The sequence below is a fragment of the Lepisosteus oculatus genome, chromosome 13 (genome assembly GCF_040954835.1).
Source record: "Lepisosteus oculatus isolate fLepOcu1 chromosome 13, fLepOcu1.hap2, whole genome shotgun sequence".
Taxonomy (NCBI): Eukaryota; Metazoa; Chordata; class Actinopteri; order Semionotiformes; family Lepisosteidae; genus Lepisosteus; species Lepisosteus oculatus.
In genome coordinates, this window is record NC_090708.1 from 14,007,458 (window position 1) to 14,029,462 (window position 22,005).

Genomic DNA, 22,005 nt, shown 5'->3' on the forward strand with positions numbered 1-22,005 from the left:
GAATTACAGTCACCGAAGCTGAGACGTAACAGTGAGTGAACATGCTAAAGGGGAAATAAACCTATTTTCACCAACCACTCGACGTAGGAAGACGGTAAATTGAAAATATCGACAAGTAGTGGCACTAAATAGCAAAATATGTACATGTAACATGTAAACATGTTAACTGTTCCAGTAACAGCTTGAAAGTTAATGCTGCTGAAATTAAAATACTAATAATTTTCTGGGCGGTCTTTATGGGTTCTCGAAGGTTACATGTACTGTATGTAAGTTGCTCTACAGAAAGAAAAACAGACCGGTTAACTTGGTTTAGTCACGGGATTTAAACGCACAGCCCAAGACAGGGGGCGCCACACGCACACCGATAACAGTCACATTTCTTTTCATGGATTCAAAAAAAAAACTTTTGGCCAGTCTAATAAAAAATAAAAAGCCAAACACAAAAGGCTATATTTCGTGTACATTTATTCCCTAATAAATTACTCAACATATGCATAAATACAGATGACGCTGTCATTTTGTACACACGAGTAAAAGGTCAGTTTCTGGCAGATTTTCACTCGTCAGCTTCTGACTCCTCCTCATCCTGGCTGATCTGGAAGTAGCGCAGCTCGTAGCTCTCCTTGTCCGAGGCAATCACACGCAGCCAGTCGCGCAGGTTGTTTTTCTTGAGATATTTTTTGGTTAGGTATTTCAGATACCTGAAAAGGGCAAAACCAGAACATACTTGACTTCAATCTCAAAGCCCAACGTTTTTAGGTTTCAATTGGCTTCTTGGGTCGGGAACTTTAAATGTTTCTTGTATCATTTGATTCTTTTTCAGCACCTTAATAATGCAGTCCGACTTGGAAGAGAGCAGATAATTTGCTCCTTCAAATTGAATTTGCCATATACCAATTATATGGCTAAAAACCTATAAAATAAAATAACATAGATTTTCAACCGCAGGAATTCAGCTCAGGATTTTACTCTTTGCATCAGGTAGGAAATCTAGATCACAGTTTTCTAAACAAAGATATAATAAACTTGGCAAACCTGCTACCTATAGCACACACATGCCAAAACGCACCTCTTGGAGAACTGTTTTTCGGACGTGACACTGATCTTATTCTTCAGACGGGTAATTTGGACAGTGTTGCCCAGGTTTCCTGTTTTGCCATTGACTTTGACCTTCTCCTTCAGAAATGTCTCCTATTTAAAAAGAACAGAATCATGGAATACTAGGGAAGGGAACCCTAGCCCACCACTAGGGAAGAGAACCCTAGTCAGGACACACAATTAGCAACACAAAAAGCAAAGTGTCAGCAATCAACACACAACACTCTCGGCATCAGTCTGGACTGCGGAAGCTCTTGTCTTGACTAGTAACAACCACAGTCCTCGTCTTTCACTGTGGGCCATCAGTCAAACAAAGCAAATACAGAACAGGCACACAACCCACAGTTTAAGATGTTAACTACACTGTCTCCCTGATGGGACCATTATGTATTGCTGATGCAGTGGAATCAGCTGTGATATTCCTTGATATAAATCACTGAGGTTTAGGCTGCTGTTTCCCAATTATTTGAGCTGTAATTTTCACAATTCTGGAAAATCTGGACAATTGAAAGTTCTAGAGTCTTAGAATTAAAAATTGCCTCTGATTTGCTTTCTTAAAAACATTGTCGGCGTTCGCAGTGTAACTCAGCCTCTGGTCAATATAGCTCCCAGATATGTAAAACTCTCCACCGCCTCTACATTAAGTACTATCGTCTGTAAAGGCCGCCCACCGTCGGTTTTAACAGTGCAAATAAGCTCTTTAGTCTAGGTCACATTTATTTCCAATGCAACATTAGACAAAGACAATTACATTTTTAATGTACTTAAATTCAGATATAAGAACAGGTGTTATATCTGGATATTTTCATTTCGGAGCCTCTCTCAGTTCCACTTACAAAGTTTCCAGAGTCCAGGATCCCATCCTCTACGGGGTGAGTGAGGTCGAGCGTGAATTTCCAGGAAGGCCTCTTTTTGTCCTTCCTGGTGACATTTTGTCTTTTCTAAGGTAACACAAAGCACAAAGGTGTGAATTAGCCTCCTATCACTCAGACAACTAAATAAAAACGCTCACTCAATGTAAGTCACTATAGTCAAATGATTTGAATTAAGGTTTTAGCTAAGTTACATCACAAAAAATCGATATAAATACAGCAATGAAGAACACGTGACATGTTTATGTTCTGGTGCGTTTAGAAAACAAAATGCCGCAAAATCTCCTTCTGCTTAGAATTACTAAAGCATGAGTTAATCAGGTTAAGGGAGATCTGTAGTCCAATTAGTTATTAACAATTATGCGGAACCTGAAGGATCGATGCAATATAGACATGACGACCAAATAAACCAGATCAGTCTGCTTTACTGACAGAGGAAGAAGTAAAGGTTTATTCCATGCTGAAATGAAAAGAGACAATGTTTTGGCAGTAAAGCCTTCTTCAGCTGTCACGGCCTTTGCCACCTACGGGTGTCGAGGTAAACAAGTGAAAAACAGCTCATGGAAAATTTCAGCACTGCAGGACATCGCAAAATAATAATAATAATAATAATAATAATAATAATAATAACAGTAAATTGCCTTTCATTAAAAATTATCTCAAGCAAAAAGGTGTCTTAAAAATACAGAAACAGACATTTGCATTAACAATTATAGGAAAGTAAGTTCAGACAAGTACATTATAAGAATGAAAAAGAGAGACTAAAACTTTGCTCATTTTAGAACCCAGCATTCCACAGTCTTTTTGCACGGTAAGAAATCTTCGTAATTCCTAGCTTGTGGTCATGTTGAGGAGACAGGGCCTCAGAGGACAAGGGAGTGTGGTCATAGGTGTAAGTTCTCAAGAGGTCAGGGAGAGATCCCCTTTATGGCCTTCAATGGCAACAGCAACTTTGGTCTTTGTGAATGCCAACAGGGAGCCAGCGCAGGGATTCTGAGACAATGGTTAATTAAGTGATCGACAGAAAGTGAGATTTTGTAAGGCAAACCTTGACAACCTTTTCATGTGGGGTATTACTATAGTCATGACAGCTAGACTTTCTGCATTGGCACATACAGATTAGAACATATCTGAGCTTATTAGAATTGAACTGCTGCACATGTGGCTCAAAAGCTCGACGTGTGATTTTAACACAAAACTCAGCGTGTATAACTAATAAGAGTGAAGTAGAAACGAAAAAATTGATAACAAAAGACAAAACACTTCAAACATGTTCAATTATGGAACAGCATAAGCAGGAAACAGTTAAACAATGAGGAAGGTGTCGGATGATTTAGGAAATTAGATTTCTGCTAAGTTAAATTACAAATAAAAATTCTGGAAACGCAGCAATTAAAATATGCAAAATGTTTATGTTTATTTTAAGATATTTAGTAAACAAAATTCGGCATTATCTACATCTGCTTAAAATAACTAAAGCATAAGATTAAGGTAGATTTGTTGTACAATCGATTATTAATCTAAACGAGGAAACTTGAATCTTAGGATCGACTTAATGTACACGACATGTATATATTGATCAAAATCAGGGATTGTATAAGAATGAAGAGTACAGTACAATCCATTCATATGGATTTAAGCACAACCTAATTTTATTAAATTGTTCAGGACAGTGAAGAGTACAGATGTGATTGTACACGTGTTGAACAGGGCTGGGGAGAAGTGTCATTCACCGGCACTTCGCTGCTTAATTTTTAACAAATACTGCAAGCAGAACTGTTTTGAAATTCGGAGGCTTCACTCGCTTTCTAGTAGTATATTTAAATGAGCTGCTAGAAGACACTCATTTCCATCTTTCTAATGAAAGAAAGCCAGTTCACTTCTTTAAAGCAAAGGAGCTCTTCGTACTCACCGGCGACATATTGCCCTAGCTGAGCTGCAAAAGGAAGTGACGTTCCATCGCGTGAACCTTGTGGGGGTTGACGTTCCCGGTCAACCCCCAATGACGTTCCCGGTGCCATGTGTCTGTATGCCAGTAAAAGGGAGGTTGAAACATTGTATAAATGTGTTAAGCTAGAGGTCTTATTCATAATTTAAATATTAAGTACCGAATTTGAACTGTAGCTAAATTTTCATTAAGTGATTTTATTATGCAGCAGGTTTTTGCAGGGCAATACAGATAGATAAGATGCTGGATAAAGCCATGTGCTTACGGTATGAAGCTCAGCTCAGAGGAATTGTGACATTTTTTATGCTGCAATGCTTAGCTTAAGTCTGATTTCATCTAGCAATCAATGAAAATGCTTTCAATTAAAACATCTTCAGGGTGGGATGACCATTTGTTTCTGCGTTTGGTGTGCAGCTCTTCACATGTTTGCATTGAATGACATAAATGAAGTGTTTATATCAACCACAGTACCTGTTTCTGAAACACACCGTGAAAGCCTTACTTCAGCAATGAAAGAAACAAAAGCTCTAGGGACAATAGTAGTGTATTTTCTTTATCTGTCGCACTTCCTGCACAGATACAGATGTGAAATACATTGGACCAGGGGCGTAGCTACCGGACCAATAAGAAAATTATGTAAACCTAGTAGGGGCGGTGCATGCGTAGCCGTAACCTAATTGGCTATCTTTGTCGTCAGCCGCTTAGAGCTATTTAGCGGGAGGTTTTTGGTTTATTAGCCAACATGGCAAAACAAATGCATATATCTACGTTTTTCAAAAAGCCGCCTGTAGATGACCAGACCAGTCCCGAAACAAATAAGACACATGAGATGCTACAGGCATCTTGGGTTTTAAGGAGTACAGCCTGGCTTCCCGGATACAAGTGTTTCTGAAAAGCAAGGGGCAGTGCACGCGTTTGCTTGTAGCAGCTCGATACATGTTCGACCTGTAGGAGTTAAGCACGAAGAGGTTCTAAAATTTATCCTGTAAACAAATTAAAAGTTTTGGAATGCATGAATAACATTTAGATAATATTGACGGATAGATGCAAGTGTGCATTTTATAGATAACTATTCAGATCGCCTCTAAATGCCGTGCAATATTTTAAGTGAACGACATTTACAGAGCTAAAATACATCCAAAGTATCTGACGCTTTTATTAGCAGACCATTCTTGTAATTAAAGGTACGATTAATTGGTTACCACTGTAATGCGACTATAACAATTTAATGTTAAGTCTTGTGGGAAGTCACGAAGTATCAAATTAGGTGTCTTTTGGTATCGAAAATAGAATACTAATTTCGTGGGTTTCATACAAGTTTAAAAGCATCATGAAGGATCAAACAAGATCTTCAGAACTTAATATTTTAATATCTTCGCAGTTTTTATTCTCATGGCGCCTCACTCGATATTACCCTTGAGGCGATGTATTTACTCCAACTTCAGAAACCCATACGCGCCTGCACGTTCTTCTGGTATGTTATGCTCAGGTCAGCTATATTTCAAGGCAAGGTAAAAGTTCCGTGAAGTTGCCCCCCTACAGACAGCACAAACGATTAAACTCACCTCATTCGTTAACGCTACGTTTGTGCTGGTTTCGTTTCCGAGATATAGCGCTTTGTTTTTCGGGGTCGAGACTCACTTAGCCCTCCTACAATGTCGTAGGGAAACCAAACCGGTCTCATTTTCCGGTGATAACGTGACCATGCAGTGACGCCGTCTGCCGAGTTCAAGTGCTCTGTTACAGTTTAGCTCGTACCCTTAACATTTTAAAGACAGTCAATATCCATAAACATATGAGCCTCCTTAGATGTGAATAACACCAAGACATGACGCATGTCAACAAGTTAACCATCTATGACATAAACCTGTGGTAATGTAATGTAATGTATGTAAAATCACCGTGATTGTAAGATCTATGGTTTTTATTTTCTAAGGCACGTTTTCCTTTCTTTCCCTACCGTGACACGCTGTTGCCAAACGCATAACTCTGACTCCATGTCTATCGCGGCAGTGTATATCACGACTGGCGCCTTGCTTCCATGCCACCCTGGCACCGCTGTCGCAACAAAGGTCTCATATCAGGACATGATATACCCAGGGTCGGGATATATGGACTCCATGTAGCGACATGGGAGTGGGCGTTTTGTCGGGGGCACGCAATATCGCGATATATTGACACCATGTCACGACATGGGGGTGGGCGTTTTGGCTGGCATGTCACATCGCGATATAGGGCCTTTCATGTCGCGACACAAGGGCGGGGCGTTTTGTCAGGGTATGTCATATCGCGATATATGGACTTAATATATCAGTCATTGCCAGTCGCAATGTGTATGGCGATGTGATCGTGATGCCCGCACTCTTATCGTGACATGCTATCGGAGTCGTGAACGCGCTGTGGATGCCATGCCATTCTTTGTCTGCTATTCAGTTTTGACCTCAGTGCGATTTCTCTTAGAATGATTAGTAATTGGAAACCAATGGATGTGTTATTGTGTATCCAGCGTGACAGTTAACCGGGGCGACAGTATTTGGACCAAGAAGAACATCAATCACCTGTGTATCTACATGTTCTCGGAACTTCCGCTGTGGCGCTTTACCCAATCAGAGTGTCGACTCTCACTCCTCACCCAATCGCGGCCCGAACTGTTCGGGGGTTTAGCCAATCACGGATCTGAGAGCTGTTCAAACTAGCAGCGCCAGGTGGATCGGCTTGTTTACTGTCAAAGCTAATCTATTTTTAAAATGCTTTACTTATTTGCAAAATAAGTGTTGTACCAGTGGTAATGTGGAAACTGTTGTCTCTTCACCAATGAAAGGAGTACACAGACAGTACATTTTCGAGAACATGGTTAAAAATGAAAAGAAAACACCTCACCCAATGAACTAACATAGTAACTCCTCCTTAAATGTAAGACTGTTTATTCGCGTAAAGACTGCAAAGTCTGGGGTCAACTGATCAAAAGATCACAACTGAAACGATCTGGTGGTCGTGACTTTGCTGTTCTGTACGTCACAGTCAGGAAAAGAAGGCGCTATATTGAAATATATTGAAACATCCACCCCACCCGACCAGACAATTTGTTTGGTTGTTTTCGGAAAACAAATTGCCCCCATTGTTTTTATCACAATAAGAAGTTCTGGTACCGATTTTGTTGGTACCTGTAAACTTCCTTGTAGATAGTCACGTGATTACCCGAAAAACCAAGGCGCTATATCTCGGAAACGAAAGCAGCACAAACGCTACTTACAGCGACACAAACCGGCACAAACGCAGCACTAACGATTGCGGTGAGTTTCTTCGTTTGTGCTGTCTGTAGGGGGGCCAACTGCACAGAGCTCAAGGTAAACCCTGTATGGTATTTTAAATACAATATTTCGGACGGATTTTGAATCTTGCGTTTTGTGTTGTGTTCACTGTGTTTTGCAATAAAATATTAACTTCAGAGTAACTCGTAAAACTTCTGAACAATCTAAAATCAGGCATACGAATACACAGAACTGCTAAAAGCAACAAATGAAAATGAGCTCTTGCAGCTTTTCTTTAGCTGAAGACAAAGTCCTCATATGAGAGACCCTTGCGAACTAGCTGTTATTTGAATGGGAATTTGCCGACTCTCAGACAGTGACGAGATAATCGCCATATCCAGTTCCAAGCAGTCTAGAAGGCCAAAACCTCACAACAGAGGTAGGCACTGGTTGTTTTTTTGTGTGTCCGCCGTGGCACAGTAGCGTTCGCCAGCCTATGTAATTGTTGCTTAACCCGTGTGTGTGTGTGAGAGAGAGACAGACAGTATGTATATATAAGGTTCCGCTAATTCTGCTGTTGTCTTCGTGTGTGGCGTTCTGCTGAGGTTGAGGTTGAGGTATTACAGCCATCGTCTTAGTGATCATCGGTAAGGAAAATCCGGTTACTGTTTCAGTTTGAATGAGAGGTAATAAACACGAGACTTCGCCAAACAATCACTGAATGTTCTCTGAAACCAGTGGAACATCTTATTTGATGGGAGTATATCAACACACATTTAGTGTACATTAAATATTAAAAGGTTTCTTTTAAAAAAAGAGAAAATGTAATAATTATATCCTGCTTTTATTGCCCCCTTAAATTGCTCCCATGGTGATGAATAAAGTATTGTGGCGCGGTCGCCCGGCGTTGCAGCCGAAGAGCGCCCGGCTGAGGTGCGCGGTGAAGGGCAGGACTTGAGGAGGAGCCAAAGAGGGACTGAGGGCTACCGGCCGGGGCGGGTTCACTGTGCAACAGCAGGGACGAGCGTGAGGAGGAAGCAGAAGTGAGCGCCGCGGCCACATCCCTGAGCGGACCGTTTGGCGTGGACCTGGCTCAGCAGCAGGGGGCGGACCCCGACATTGGGCTGGTGCTCCGCTGGAAGGCACGGGAGGAGCTCGCCCTTCACCCCAGGTCCGTGAAGGCTCTCTGTGCTCTGTGGGAGGCCTTGGAGGTGCGGGACAGGGTGCTGCTCTGGGGGCGGTGGCTACCATCCAGCGGCGAGGTCAGGTGGCAGCTGGTGGTGCTGCAGTCGCTCTGCGGGGCGGTTCTCCGGGCGGTGCATGGCCAGCTGGGCGTGGGGCATTTTGGCTCCGCGAAAACCCTGCGGCGACTCCAGGACCACTTCTATTGGAATCTCTGCCATTGGGACGTGAAGCGTTTCTGCCAGGCGTGTGCGGTCTGCGTGGCTCAGAATTGCCCTCCCAAGCGCCCTCCAGCAGCACCAGGTGGGGGCGTCCATGAAGCGGGTGGGGGTGGAGAGACAGGGCCCGTTTCCGTGCACTGAGGCGGGCAGCCGCTACGTTCGGGTGGCGGTGGACTATTTTACGAAGTGGCCTGAGGCTTCTGCCCTCCCGGATCAGAGCACGAGCACCGCGGCCGAGGCCCTGTTGGAGGCATGAATCGCCAGGCTGGGGGTGCCGGAGGAGCTCCATACTCCAACGTCGAGTCCCAGTTGTTGGCGGGGGTGTGCCAGCGCCTGGGGATTAAGAAAACGCGGACCACCCCGCTGCATCCGTTTTCATAGGACACTCTTCACTCAACTGGTCACCCTGGTCTCGCGGCACCAGCGGGACCGGGACCGCCGCTTATCTTTCGCGCTTTGGGCATACCGGGTCTACAACCTGCAGCGCCGCAAGGGCCTCAGCCCGAAGCTAGCACTGGCGTGGGAGGGACCCGGGGAGGTCGTGGAAGCGGGGGAGGGTGGTGGTCCTGCACCGGGACCGCCCGGCTCCCTTCGGGACTCGTGAGGGGGCACTGGAACGGGAGGGCGCATAGGAGCCCAGGGAGCAGCCAGATCCAGATTCCTCCGGCCCGGGGGGACCGACCACCAGACTCCATCCCGACACAGTGAACGACTGCGGCCTTGCTGGGTTATTCAACGTTGGCGGGACATCGGACGTCTCAGGTGTGGGCAGTGTGGCGCCCTCGCTTGCCGTTGCGGCCGCAGAGTGCCTGGCTGAGGTGCGCGGTGAAGGGCAGGATGTGAGGAGGAGCCAAAGGGGAATTGGCGGCTACTGGCCAGTGCGGGTTGACCATCTGGTGCGGTTGCACATTGTTCTGAGCTGCTTGGCTGACAGTTATTCCCGGTTTACATCCTTTTGTACCTATACCCCAACTGACCCTAGTCTGTTATACCCCGACTACGCTGTCGTTGCTGCTGTGCCGGCAATAAAGAGCGCTTCCATTCTAAAAAGAGCCTGAATTCCTGTCTGCATCCTCGTCAACCCCCTCTCGCTGCAGTATTTTGAATTGGATTTCTTTACTTTTTATACGGCACGGTCTTGTTGTCCTATCTAGTATTACAGAGCAGATCAGTAATGAGCAGTACCACCCTGAACACGCACACAAAAACATGTTCCACCCACACACGTTTCAAACTTGCCCGGAGAACAAACCCTCTTTTATCATTTTAAAACCGTATACTCCCAACCCCATCTGTCATTTCTTTTGAGAACAGGATTTTCTCCTGTATTATCCCTCATGACTCCCTGCTCTTGGTCTACAGTAACTCCAGGGAATTTCTCACGTCTGCGTGTGCTTGCCTCACCTCTGTCACCCCGTTTCACATACTGCCTACACCACGAATGTGACACGAGAGACTGCAAGCTGCACAAATGAGTGATCTCGCTGTCATACATTTACCTTTATGTAAAGCTTTTAAATAAAATGCTTTGTTTTAGATATGGACTTCCAGATGGAAGTATAAAGCACAGCCAAGGCGGGGTAGAAATGAGGTGGATGGGGGGAATACAATCTGAGGCCAGTTTTCCTATTGAGACAGCACACATCTTTATCACGTGACGTGAGAGGTGCTTCAGTCCGTAGTAGCCTTTTATGAGATTGGTATCCAATGCATTAGGACATCTGTGAAAGGAGCCTGATCCCATCTTGCTCATAACATACACATTAGCAACAGAGACACTCCATGGATAAATGACTGTTTGATCAAGTAGAACTGTTCTCAAATTTGAAAGGCTAGATATACACACTTAGTCAAAAAGCTAGCTTAGTCAGATCAATTCCCACTGGACCCTTCTTTCCAAAGATTGTTGTACACAGCGATGATATGCCTCACTTACACAAGTCCTATGTGAAAACCAACTGGATTTTATCAGTGAGCATAACATGCATATAACTCAGAAGGCATATCACTTAATTTGACAGCTGAAAAGTTTTTCACAGCTGTATTAACAGCAAAAGGGTTTCAATACCGAGTACCACGAATCCTGCACCACCTCAGTCAAGTTTCTCTTTTCACCAGAGGCAGCCAAGGTGCTGTATATCTCTTCCTATAAATACATTTTGTCCAGCAAGCAGGTTTTGTTTTTAAGGATCTGCAGTTTCAAATACACTCATTTAAAAATATTTTTAAGGCAGTAATAACAGTAGACAACGTGGAGATTAGTACTTAGTAAAAGTTGTTTTCTTCCTCCTAGGCTTGTAATGAACTCTAGTCCACACCCCATCTTAACTGTTCTGTGCTCCTGACTCCCCTCTGGTCAATACACTCAGTTGCTCATACAACATTCTTGGCTGACTGCCCGAGGCCAGCTGGAATCTAACGACTGGAATGAGGGCTGCTCCAGGCCTACACACTGTACCGCCGCCTCCCTCAAATTCACACTACTTCATCCTTTTTTGGTATGGCAGCTTCGTGTTGTCAGTCAACATGGTTTCACATTTAAAAAAACAAAACATAACCGGAGGGCTTGCAGGCTTCCCTGTAACTGGGGGAAAAAAGTTTAAATACATTTGTTTGGATACTTAATGGCATCCGAGTTCTGCATTCGACTAATTTTCATACATGTGTTTCAGGCTGTTTGCTTAGTAGAACCGTACTCAAATTTCTAGATGTACATATTTGAAAAACTAGTTGATTCAGACCAATTCCCACTGGACATTTCTTCACAAATTAACATCCCAGCAATAGGACTGTTGATTATCTGCACTAATTTGCAGATGTCCAGTTTACATTCACAAGTAAGACTCATCATCTACGAGATATAAAGTTAAAATGCAGTCCATAAAATACTCAGCATTTGGAAAGGAATACCTATTTTGAAAAATGGAAAAAAAGCCTCCATTTGTGATCTCATGGCCTGCTTACCTCAGTCTTTTAAGGTAAGAATCTCCATTTTAAACTCCACATCTTTAACTCCCATTCTCAATGTTAGATGAATAGCATTGAAGTAGAAAGGCGTGGTATAAAATGAGTCATCTAGCAAGTTTAAAATGGTTGTTTTACTGCCTCTCCTATCCATCACACCCAACAGTCATCACAAATGCTTTAAGTTTAACGGGAACCAACTAAATTGTATACTTCCCTTAAAGGTAAATGTCAAAGTATTTACAAAGGTGCATTCTTATTCTCTCATTATGCATGGATTTGCATTTTTTACCACATTATTTTGTATTATACATTTAAAATGCATTAAGGACTATTATCCAATTACATTTACACATTTTATGATTGTTACAAGTCATAGTGCGTGCTTAACATTTCCTTTATCTGGATTAAAGGTTTTAGAAAAATCATTTTTGAAGACTGCAGAAGAGTTCTGCAAGAGTATTCAGACTGACAGAAATCCATCACCATTTCAGTTAATATGCTAAGATCCAAATAACCAAAAAATTTTCCTCTGGTAAGTCTTTTTAATATGTATTTATTCTGGCATTTGCACAACTGGACAATTTTCTAGCCATGCAACAATCTGCTCTCAAACAGTCAAGAAAGTTTCATTTGGGACACTTAAGACATGAAGACGAGCAAGGTAATATGATTTGTTTTCTCCCCCCCCAACAGATGCTACTAGACTCCCAATTTTTCCATGTTGATAACTGAAACTTTATGCATTCATGACGTGGCACCTTAATTGGCTTTTTACCTGACCCATTTCAGGTTGTGATATTTTCTATAAAGATCTAAAAGACTAAAAAGCAATGTGGAATTTAGACCAAATTAAGTGAAGATGCAATGCCTAAAGTACACTACAAAGCAATTTTAGCTCATCTTTCTTTTTGGATGACTCTTCTGTATTACATATAGCATTCAGATGTTCAGGAAACTTGTAACATTTCCTCAAAACCTTTACAGACTATTGTTTTAGCCAACGGAAAGAGGTCACCTAAGTTTTATTCATTTTCCTAGAATTTTAGAAATGGAAAATGTAAAAACTAATGACCCATCCAGGAATGGTCTCATTTGAGAACCAAGTACCAATTTAAAATAACTGACATCAATTTATGCATTTAAATTATGAGAATACATGGAAAGCCATACATACTAAAATGTTTAGACTTCATGGAATAACCTTGTGTATATATGCATAAAATAGGTGAGGTTAAAATCTAATTTTCATCAGGGATACACCAACATTAAAAACACTCAAGCAACATGGGTGTCAACATATTAATAAAACAGAAGAGCATACGCTATGTTTTGTTATCTTTATTGCTAATTAGTCTCTTTCTATATATATATACTTCACCAGATATTTATTATAACTTTAATGAGCATTTATCTGATAGCAGTCACACCAAAATTTAAACAGTACTGCCACCCCCCAACACAGTACATACAAATAGGCATTATGAACTTTGCCATCTGCTTGTACCTCTTTCCATTTGAAAATTCAGATCGAAATACTGGTTAAATCTGCTTTGCTATTGAGCTGTCTGGGATTTATGCTTTTCTGCAATAATTAACAATTGCAAAACATTGCTACAACTAATTGAACTAGTTGAAAGCTACAATGCAAGAACTACATACGATTTTCTGGGAGCATTTTTTAACTTAAACCAAAGAGCAATTTTGACTTCTAAACTTATTGCATACAATCAATTTCTTTGCTTTCAACAAAAACCCTAGCATTTGAATAAACTACCAAAACCTCCAAGTAACAGATCCCCAAATGAAGTCCACTCCATCAGCTCCCAGAAAGCTCAATCATACAATTGTGTTGAAAGACTCACACAAATAAGCCTTAGAACCTTATTTGGCGTGACTGTTATATAATTTCCACTGAGCTCAACTGTCTTAGTTACAGCAAAATTTAAAGTCACTCTGGAAACCCAAGATAACTTGCACATTCAGAATGAAAACAGCCTTTTTCATTAAAATGATTTAACAAAACATTTTGCAGTTTGTATTTTAAGCAGTTAAGTCTGGTACTTGCAATAAGCACCACCTGCTTAAAATAAATGAGTGTCCAACACCAAATAAGATACTGCTCATTTCTTGAAACCCCTTTGTTTAAACTAGTTTTAAAATAAATGTTAAAAAACCTATTCAACATTAAATTACATTTAAGAAGATAAGGCAAGTTCTTCCAAGTTTTAACAAATCTGGCTTATATTGAGACTATCGTTTACAGTGGTATCATCAAGTCTGAGGGACAACAACCCATGAAGACACAACAGAATCAAGATGAGCAAGTGATTTGACAAAAGAAAAACCTTGTTTTCTATCAGTTCATGTTTAAAGGTATTTTCAAAACAGTTGCATTCACCATGACTAAGAAAAATTAACAAGCAGTCTTAGTAGCTGAGGCTTTTCATTTTAAAAGTGTCACTGATGGCATGTCTAAGCACACGTATTTGGGTTTTTTCTCAACAATAAAACTAAATAAAATTGGTGCCATTCTTGTTACCCAAAGTCTGAAAAACCTGTGCACTGAAGGTCTGCTCAGCTACCAAACTACAATTCATACTGAAAGATTAAGTTATAGGGGAAAAAAAACATTTAAGAAACCTTGCTCAGACTAAGTTTCAAATGTCAGTATCTCTAAGCTTGTGCTTTGCTCTTTAATAACCAGTTACCTTAACTAAAAAGTTCCAAACAATATTCAACATAAGCACCACAAGTTTCTTCCACACATTAGCATTTAATACTAATGTGTCAATGAGTGTTTAAAATGAGTCTCAAAGCTAAGGGTCAATTACTTCCACTTCTAAATCATAAAAGACAACAGTAAGTACTTCCTCTCTTCACCGGCTTTGTTAATACAACAGGCCCTTCAAAAGGCTTGGTAGACAAAATCGATACTTGAATTTCTAAAAATTAAACTCATGTTAACAAGGTCAGTCTGTCATATCACCTTTGAGAAGAGTTGCAGATGTTAACACACATGAATGCCAAAGAAAGATTAATGTGGTTCACAAGGAATTACAAAGATTTTTCCAAAAGAAACCCTAACATGAACAAAGCCTCCCATAACATGAACTATTCAGAAACATTTATGTTCTACTCAAAACACATTTGAATACTGTATTATAGAAAATTTTGAAAAATGCAGCATGTAAATCACCTGGTTTCCTCTGTACAGAATAGAAAGGAAAATCAGATATTACACAACCATTCAGTTTGAGATACCCACTCATTTTTCAGATCTGTAGCTCTGAAACCATTGAGATTTCTTTTTAACAACAGCAGTTAGATAAATCTAAATCTAATCTACAATGGGCAACTCCAAAATTACTAATGAAGTGCTCACAATATAATACAACACTGAAACTAAATACTAACAGCCTTCTGTGTTTTGACTTGACATTTAGGGGAGGTACTCAAGGTTTTTTCAAACTAACCTGAATTTTAACTACAGATTGAGGGATTAGTGGGAAGATAGGGTGATATGATTAAGGGGTTTGGACTACCTACTGGTTTAACAATTAGTTCAAACCAATTACCTCTAAAATCAAATTTTATATTTTTGAGACCCCATTCCCCCAGCATCTCCTGGTATTAACAAAACCTTAAAATTGGATGATTTAGCAGTTTAAGAGACCTCAATTGTGTGATATACATATAATACAGCAACAAAAATGCATGGCCAATAGAATGGTCAAGACATTAAATTGCTACATTAGCAAAAATGTTAACGAGTGGAAACAAGCATTTTACTATAAGCCAAAGTTCACTGGGGTTTTGTTAAAAGGCCAATACCATATTCTCTCCTCAACACTTAACGGTTTTAAGGCCAAAAAAGGTAACGAGGTTTAAAAGCATTTGCACTATTATAAGCAGGCTGAACATCTGATAATCACATCTGCTTCAGCAAGGCAAATTTAACTTGATTTACAAGTAAAACCTGGCTCGTGGAAGACAAAAGCATTTCATGGTTGCTGCACCTCAAAAGCCAACTTGCTGCACCATATAGTGGTGTCAACTTGGATAAAAGCAGTGCAGCACAGCCAGCTTATTCAGCTAGTCTACTCCTCAGTCTAAAACATTGACAAGAAACTGTCTAATGTGAAACCTTTGAAACAAATCTGAACTACAGGCACAAAATAGAAAAAAACATACAAAAAGAACCATATGTTTAGACACTACAGATTGTAAATTATAGACTGTGGAAAAAACTGCTTTTCTACAAAAAACAAAAGGACCTGCTCCTGATTTAATCTCCCATTTTTTCCCTTAAATATAATGTATGGAGAAATACCCATTTAAAACAAGGGCCTAAGCAGTTTGGCTGCTGCACTTCAATTACACAGCGGAGAAATGCAATTGCAGATCCAATTCATAATTTCCAACCTGCTTTCCCACAGTCCCCTAATTAAAAAAAAACCTAAGGAGCTTTCCTGGAATGATAAAGCCTATGTGTCATAACAGGCTCTAATAAACATTCAAATTAAGGTCCCTATTAATGCATGCAAACCAAAAATGGAATGACAGCCGGCATGCTTGCATACAATTCTGGGCAGAAAAAAAAAGACAGGCTGGAGGTGGTGGGGGGGAATACTTCACTCATTTTAATATCACTGCAGGATAAATACAATAAAAGAAATAAAGAACTGAAAAGCTTCTGTTTTTTTATTTTTATTTTTTTAAACTCCAGTCTGGTGACAAAGGCCTCGAGTGAAAAAGATTCGTAACTTAACACCACTCCCCCAGGTAGAGTCCCTCTATCACGCCACAAGGCGTCAGCACAACATTCAAAAAGCCTACCTAGTTGAGACATGTACAGGCTTTGACACTGTTTTTATTAAAGTTGCCAATGACTGCCAACAAGTTGGCATTTTATACGGAGGTAATAACTGCGCATGGCCACCAGGTCTTACTTGGCTGCAAGTTAAGGCAGACTGGCATTAAGGAAAAAAATAAATCACTGAAGTTTGTTTTGTAGGGTATAAAAGTGTGGTTGTACCCAAGGCCTGCTCTTAAGTGCTAACTACCGATATCCAGAAATTCTCTCAAGATGCATCAGCTCTAGGGCATTAACATCTCCGCACCAACATAAGGTAGTACCAACACTTTGTATGTTGATAACAGTACAGCCTCCAGAGAGGGGGGGCGGGAAGTCATTCTGGGCATCCGTCATAAAACATCTTTGTATAATTCAAAATTCATACTTCACCTGAGGGGAAGAATGCACACCAAATACACTAAAAAAATCCTAATCAGATTACAAAATTGGATCCCATAATTTTAAACATTTAGGAATGTAAATGGTAAGACTGACACCTAGAAGGCAAAAAACGTAATTTTGTTTTTTTTTTAAAAAAAAGAAAACAAAACCTCAGTGATCTGGCACAATGCCAATCAGCCTACAAGATAGTTGTAAAAGTCCAGCACGGTTTTGGAAAAAAAAACTGAAAACAATTGAGGTTGTTTGTGAAGGCCATAGCTTTGGTGACAATTAGAACCAAAATTTAAGATTTGTGGTAGGTCTCAGCCTGAGCAGCCAGTCTCTTCCTATTTACTTGGTCATGGGCTTGATGGCAACAGCAGATTCTTCTCCCATAGCTGAAAGCACTGAGATCTGGAGGAGGAAAAGAAAATAATTAGCTTTCCAATCAACATTTGCCCTATAGTAGGAAGATGTCCATCCATTGCATTGAGCAATTTACCCCGGTGCCATTCACCTTAAAAAAAAAAAAAAAAAGATCGACAACTTTTGAAACCCTTAAATTCACATGTCACAGAAAACCCAATAGTAACCCAGAAAGTGAATACTTAAACATGGGGGGCAGGAACAACCCAAGTCATTATTGCCTGCAAAAACACAAATAAAAGTAACTGGAGAATGAAGAAACTAGTATCCTGTTTTAGGATATCAGCTTTACAAACATCCAAAGAAATGTTAAGAGCAGTTTAGTCTACAAAAATTGTAACCAACCGCTATTCTTTAAATTACCGGTGGTATATACAAAATCTTAACGAAAGATTTAGGTTTTACAAGATCCAAGGTTCTCAACTACACAATTCTGTGCGTGGCATGGCCAGAATCTTGTGAACGTGAAGCCAACTACCTAGCTAATCTTACTCAGAAGTTCACTTTGCTGGGTTACTAAAAAATACAAGAAAGACATTTGCTAACCAAATGGTTAAACGTTATAAAGCTTACATTTGGTGCTCTAAAATTTTATTCAGGGTTAGTCAGTTTCAACTGTAGTAACTCATTCAGGGCAAAGCAACGGCTTAATGGCTCAAGTTCAGTACTTCAGGTGGGCGTCATGCACCTGAAGAAGGCTTCACAACCGAAACGCATTTTCTCTCTCCTCTTTTCAGCATGGAATAAACCCTTTACTTGTACTGTCGGTACTAAACTTTGCAAAGCTACAATTCATTGTGAATATAAACAACTAGAAAGATGGAAATCGCTCTATACCATTCTACCTACAGAAAATGCACATTGTTCATCACTGTCCAAAAGTTTTTCAGCTGTGGTACCTACCTCAGGGATGAGAAGACTCCCGCCTTCTCATACACAACAAGCGAAGATATTTTCTTTACTTGCTATAAAGCCTTCAACGAGTGATCTCAGCATTAAGTCAACCGGTAAGATATTTCTTTCTAAATATGGCACTAACATTGACATTTTTAAAATGTACAAGAGTACATCATACAACTTTAATGAAGTCACTTTCACTACAGCACATTGACCCTGGGCTCAAACTACACCTTACCAGCATCTCTTCACCGGCTTCATATTTGCTTTCGATTTCTTTGCCCAGGTCACCCTCTGGCAGTCTGAGATCCTCACGGACTTCACCATTGTCCATCAGCAGGGAAAGGAAGCCATCTGTAATGCCAATCAGCTGTAAAGGAAAAGGAGATCTAAGAACACACCACTTAAAATGCTCTCCCAGAGGTCTGATCTGCCAGAATTTGCCTCTTTACCCAGCTTATTTAGCAATTGAAAGAAAACAGTACACGATGTCTAAATCTTTGAAGTGAACATTCTCCCTACTGACAGCTCTTAGGAGTCAGCAGGTTGTGTTGTGAGCAGCAGAGCTGAGACAGAAACGGGCACAAAGACTAATTAAAAACACGGACGCAAAGACATTAGTCTGCAAAAAAAAAACCTAACCTCATCTCCTGCAGGAGAAGTTGTACAATAGTACCTATAAATGTACAGAACCAAAATACCACAAAGGTGTAAAAGGGGATTAAAATGGAGTTAGGTTTTAAACTGAGGAAGCAACTCATTCAGGTACAAAACCTATCTAGAAAAAGTATTTTCCTCTCCCTTTACACAGCTTTGAATCTTTTGATGTGCTATACGCTGCAGCACAAATCTTCATTGCAAGGCATTTTCTGATCTATTAATCTTGCACAAAAAATTTCACTAATGGGGATCCCTACAAATTTTGGATTTCTCATACATGGAAATGCATTTTAAACCCAATTTTGACAACCTGCCAATCAACAAGATTGAGAAAAGATGTCTATTCGCCTGCTTTTAATTTCCATTCTTCTTGCACAAAAATGATTCTAGCTAAATTACCAGCATAACTATAAAAACAACAACCAAATGCCACCATTTTAGGCACAGTGCTGAAACCCAGCCAAAGGTCATTGGTATACTTGGCAAAGGCTTATCTGTTACAGCACAAAAAATAACATTAGGTACTGCCAAGCTATTAACTAGATGCCATTTATTAGCCATGTAACAGGCTCACCTGAAAGTCATTTCTCTTGATGTTAGGGACATCCATGTTGTGGGTAGATGGACAGATATCTTCATATTTCTTGCCAGTAAATATGTCGATTCCAATCATGTGAACCTATATGAGAAAAGCAACAATTAAGTTTTTCCATTAATCTACCATATTCACTGTTAGGAAAAGTAAAGGTTAATTTAAATGCAGTAATGTAGAAAGAAAATCTTCCATCTGTTGTACTGATGCAGCTTCATACTTGAACCATATTCAGCCAAGGTGGCACCCAATATTAATATTTAATATAAAAACCTATTACCGCTTTCCATCAGCTCCCTCTAATTTGATCTAAGTCGCAAATGACAACAGAAGCACACAAAAAAACACCATGATGCAAAAATGGAGCAGACCTAGCTTGAAGAAATCTCTCCTTTAAAAATAAAGGAACTCAAATTGCACGCATCACAAGAATTTGTACAATTACACAGGACAAGTTGCATAGCTGTACAAAACCAAAATAACACAAAGGCGCAAGAGAGGATTAAACCGATTAAAGCTTTAGCGTCTGTAACTGTTACAGGTTGATGAGGCTGATCAGGAAAACACTGGAAGAGGAATAAAGACATGCCGATGGTCTCAACCCAGAAAGCAATTGGTTACACTGTGCCTGCTGCAGGTTCAAGGCACGCAGCACGGGTATGTTGGATTACCTTGGCATGGCCGTGCTTGCCAGTCTTGGAAGTTGACATTTCCACAATCTTGCAGGGACGTCCTTTCAGCACCACAAACCCGTTCTTGCGCAGAGCACTGCACTGCATGGGGATGGTGGAGGAAGCCCCAGCATCACCACTTGTGAAATCAATATCGGGATCGGCCATGGTGGTTTGATTCTAGGGGTACTGGAAAGAGACGCAAGCATCACCACACCAGAGATCACAACTGCTTGAAGATTAATTTCCTGCCACCCTCGGCAAATGTGTTGCCATCTACGTCTCAACGTTAAACGAGTTTAATTTACAAAATGCTTCAACCCTCTGTGCAAAATCCAAGGGGATGACTCTTACAATACATTGGTGAAGCCGCAATGAGCAACAAGTGTCTAAGCACACGACAAAATACTCAGCAATATTCAACAGCCTGCGTGGCTGCCTCGTTTTGTTAGATTGGAAACACGAAATAAACCGTATTCCATATGATACATCTGTATACCCCGAATAACATCGCAACCGCAATGGCACGTCGTTATATGGATATTGTTACGTTCAAAGCATCAGCCTACGATTGGGCGGAACCAAAATAATTTAGCAGAAAAACACCGAAACTACGACAACGCAAATAAAAACAGGGACGCCAAACTAAGGAGGGCCGGGGTCAGAGGGAAAGCGCTGCTCGACGAGCCCAACCAACACGGGAGACCAAAGAGAGATCGGCGTCTGGGAAACTAACCCCGGGGGCGGAAGGGGCGTTAAGGCCGGAGGAAGAAAACCATCCCGAAGTTTTCAAGAGCAGCAGACACGAGGTCGTGATTGAAAACTGCCCGACTCGGGCACCGCCGCCCCCCCGATCAATCTCCCGGCGCAACCCCACGCCCTGTCCACGTGTCTCTGTTTGGCCGTGCTTCGATCGGGAAGCGGAAACTGAAGTTTCACCCGCTAGCTGCTAACCTGCAGCATCATGGTATCCAGACCACTCTCACGGGGAGGCCCACCGGCCGGCCTCGTCGCAGTCGCCCGTGAAAGTCTTGCCATCGGCAAAGACCCCGGACAAACCGAGCCATGCACCAGCCCAAAATAAAAATTTCTGACGGTACGCCCAAAGTCAGATTAATGGAAGCATGAAGCTAGGCCAAAAGCCACCCCCGTAAGTCCGCTCCGATTTCAACTAGCCCGGTACAATCCTCGGAAAACGAGGAGTATCCGCCACCGCACGTCTACGGTTTTAAAACAAACTTTGATGGAAGTTTAAGCCGCGGTTGGTAGTGGAAAATGGCGCTGCATGCCTAGCCCCCTTCTCCTCGCCCTGTACCCCCGGTTTTTTAAACTGTAACACACGTAAGACCAGAAATCTCTCTCTCTCTCACACACAAAAAAAAGACTCCCCAAGTAAAAGCAACAACGATTCTTCGCTTAACGCCGCGGGAAGAGCGAGCCAACACGACACATTCGTGCAGCATGAAACATACGGGTCAGACAGGGACCCCCCCACCGCTCCGAAACCACTCTTTCATTGACTCCCGGGCGCGACGGAGCAAGCGCCGTCTCGAAACGTCAACGCGGCTAACCCCGAACTTCAGCACCGAAGGACTTCCCGCAGCCCGACAACACGTTGAGAAGGCAGCCGAGCCTGTGCTGCCTTTTTCGGCGTGAGCCCGTGTGCTTGCGGCGAATGCGCGCCAGGGCCTCATGCCTCTCCTTTTCATCCGAGGCAGCCAGGAGAAATTAAACCGAATCCACACCCTACCGCCGTGCAGCCGCGCCGCTACCAAATACTCCACGTCCTACCCTCGCCGCCTCGCTCCAGGCTTGCCTAGGCTCGGCTAAGGGACTCTACTTCACCAAATCGCAGTCAAAAGGGGCTAAAAGTTTCTTTTAATTTTTACTGCGGAGAGGAGCGCATGCCATGCCAGCCCTTACCTTCCAACAAAAAGGGAACGTGACTGCGCAGGCGCGCCCAATTTTACTGCGGCAACCTCGC

General features: G+C 41.6%; 2 protein-coding genes across 2 annotated transcripts; both read right to left on the bottom strand.

Moving 5' to 3' along the window:
* Positions 1-448: 448 nt before the first annotated feature.
* rpl22l1 (ribosomal protein L22-like 1) lies at positions 449-3,982 on the bottom strand. The gene is made up of 4 exons (XM_006637690.3): positions 3,883-3,982; positions 1,935-2,039; positions 1,070-1,191; positions 449-701 (listed from the first exon to the last, which is right to left on the bottom strand). Exons 1-4 carry the CDS (start codon positions 3,889-3,891, stop codon positions 557-559), a joined length of 381 nt encoding a protein of 126 aa, XP_006637753.2. The 5' UTR covers positions 3,892-3,982; the 3' UTR covers positions 449-556.
* Positions 3,983-16,230: 12,248 nt separating this feature from the next.
* Positions 16,231-22,005, bottom strand: LOC102689691 (eukaryotic translation initiation factor 5A-1). Its single transcript, XM_006637691.3, has 5 exons — positions 21,945-22,005; positions 20,022-20,210; positions 19,333-19,437; positions 18,337-18,468; positions 16,231-17,189 (listed from the first exon to the last, which is right to left on the bottom strand). Exons 2-5 carry the CDS (start codon positions 20,187-20,189, stop codon positions 17,127-17,129), a joined length of 468 nt encoding a protein of 155 aa, XP_006637754.1. The 5' UTR covers positions 20,190-20,210; positions 21,945-22,005; the 3' UTR covers positions 16,231-17,126.

Excerpts from the sequence above, each read along its gene's own strand:
- rpl22l1 (XM_006637690.3), bottom strand. Across the intron at positions 1,192-1,934 it reads TCCTGGACTCTGGAAACTTT|GAGACATTTCTGAAGGAGAA; the intron begins GTAAGTGGAACT and ends CTTTTTAAATAG. Across the intron at positions 702-1,069 it reads GAAAAACAGTTCTCCAAGAG|GTATCTGAAATACCTAACCA; the intron begins GTGCGTTTTGGC and ends TGCCCTTTTCAG.
- LOC102689691 (XM_006637691.3), bottom strand. The coding sequence starts at position 20,189 with ATGGCCGATCCCGATATTGATTTCACAAGTGGTGATGCTGGGGCTTCC. Across the intron at positions 18,469-19,332 it reads TCAAGAGAAATGACTTTCAG|CTGATTGGCATTACAGATGG; the intron begins GTGAGCCTGTTA and ends TTTCCTTTACAG. Across the intron at positions 17,190-18,336 it reads AAGCCGGTGAAGAGATGCTG|ATCTCAGTGCTTTCAGCTAT; the intron begins GTAAGGTGTAGT and ends TTCCTCCTCCAG.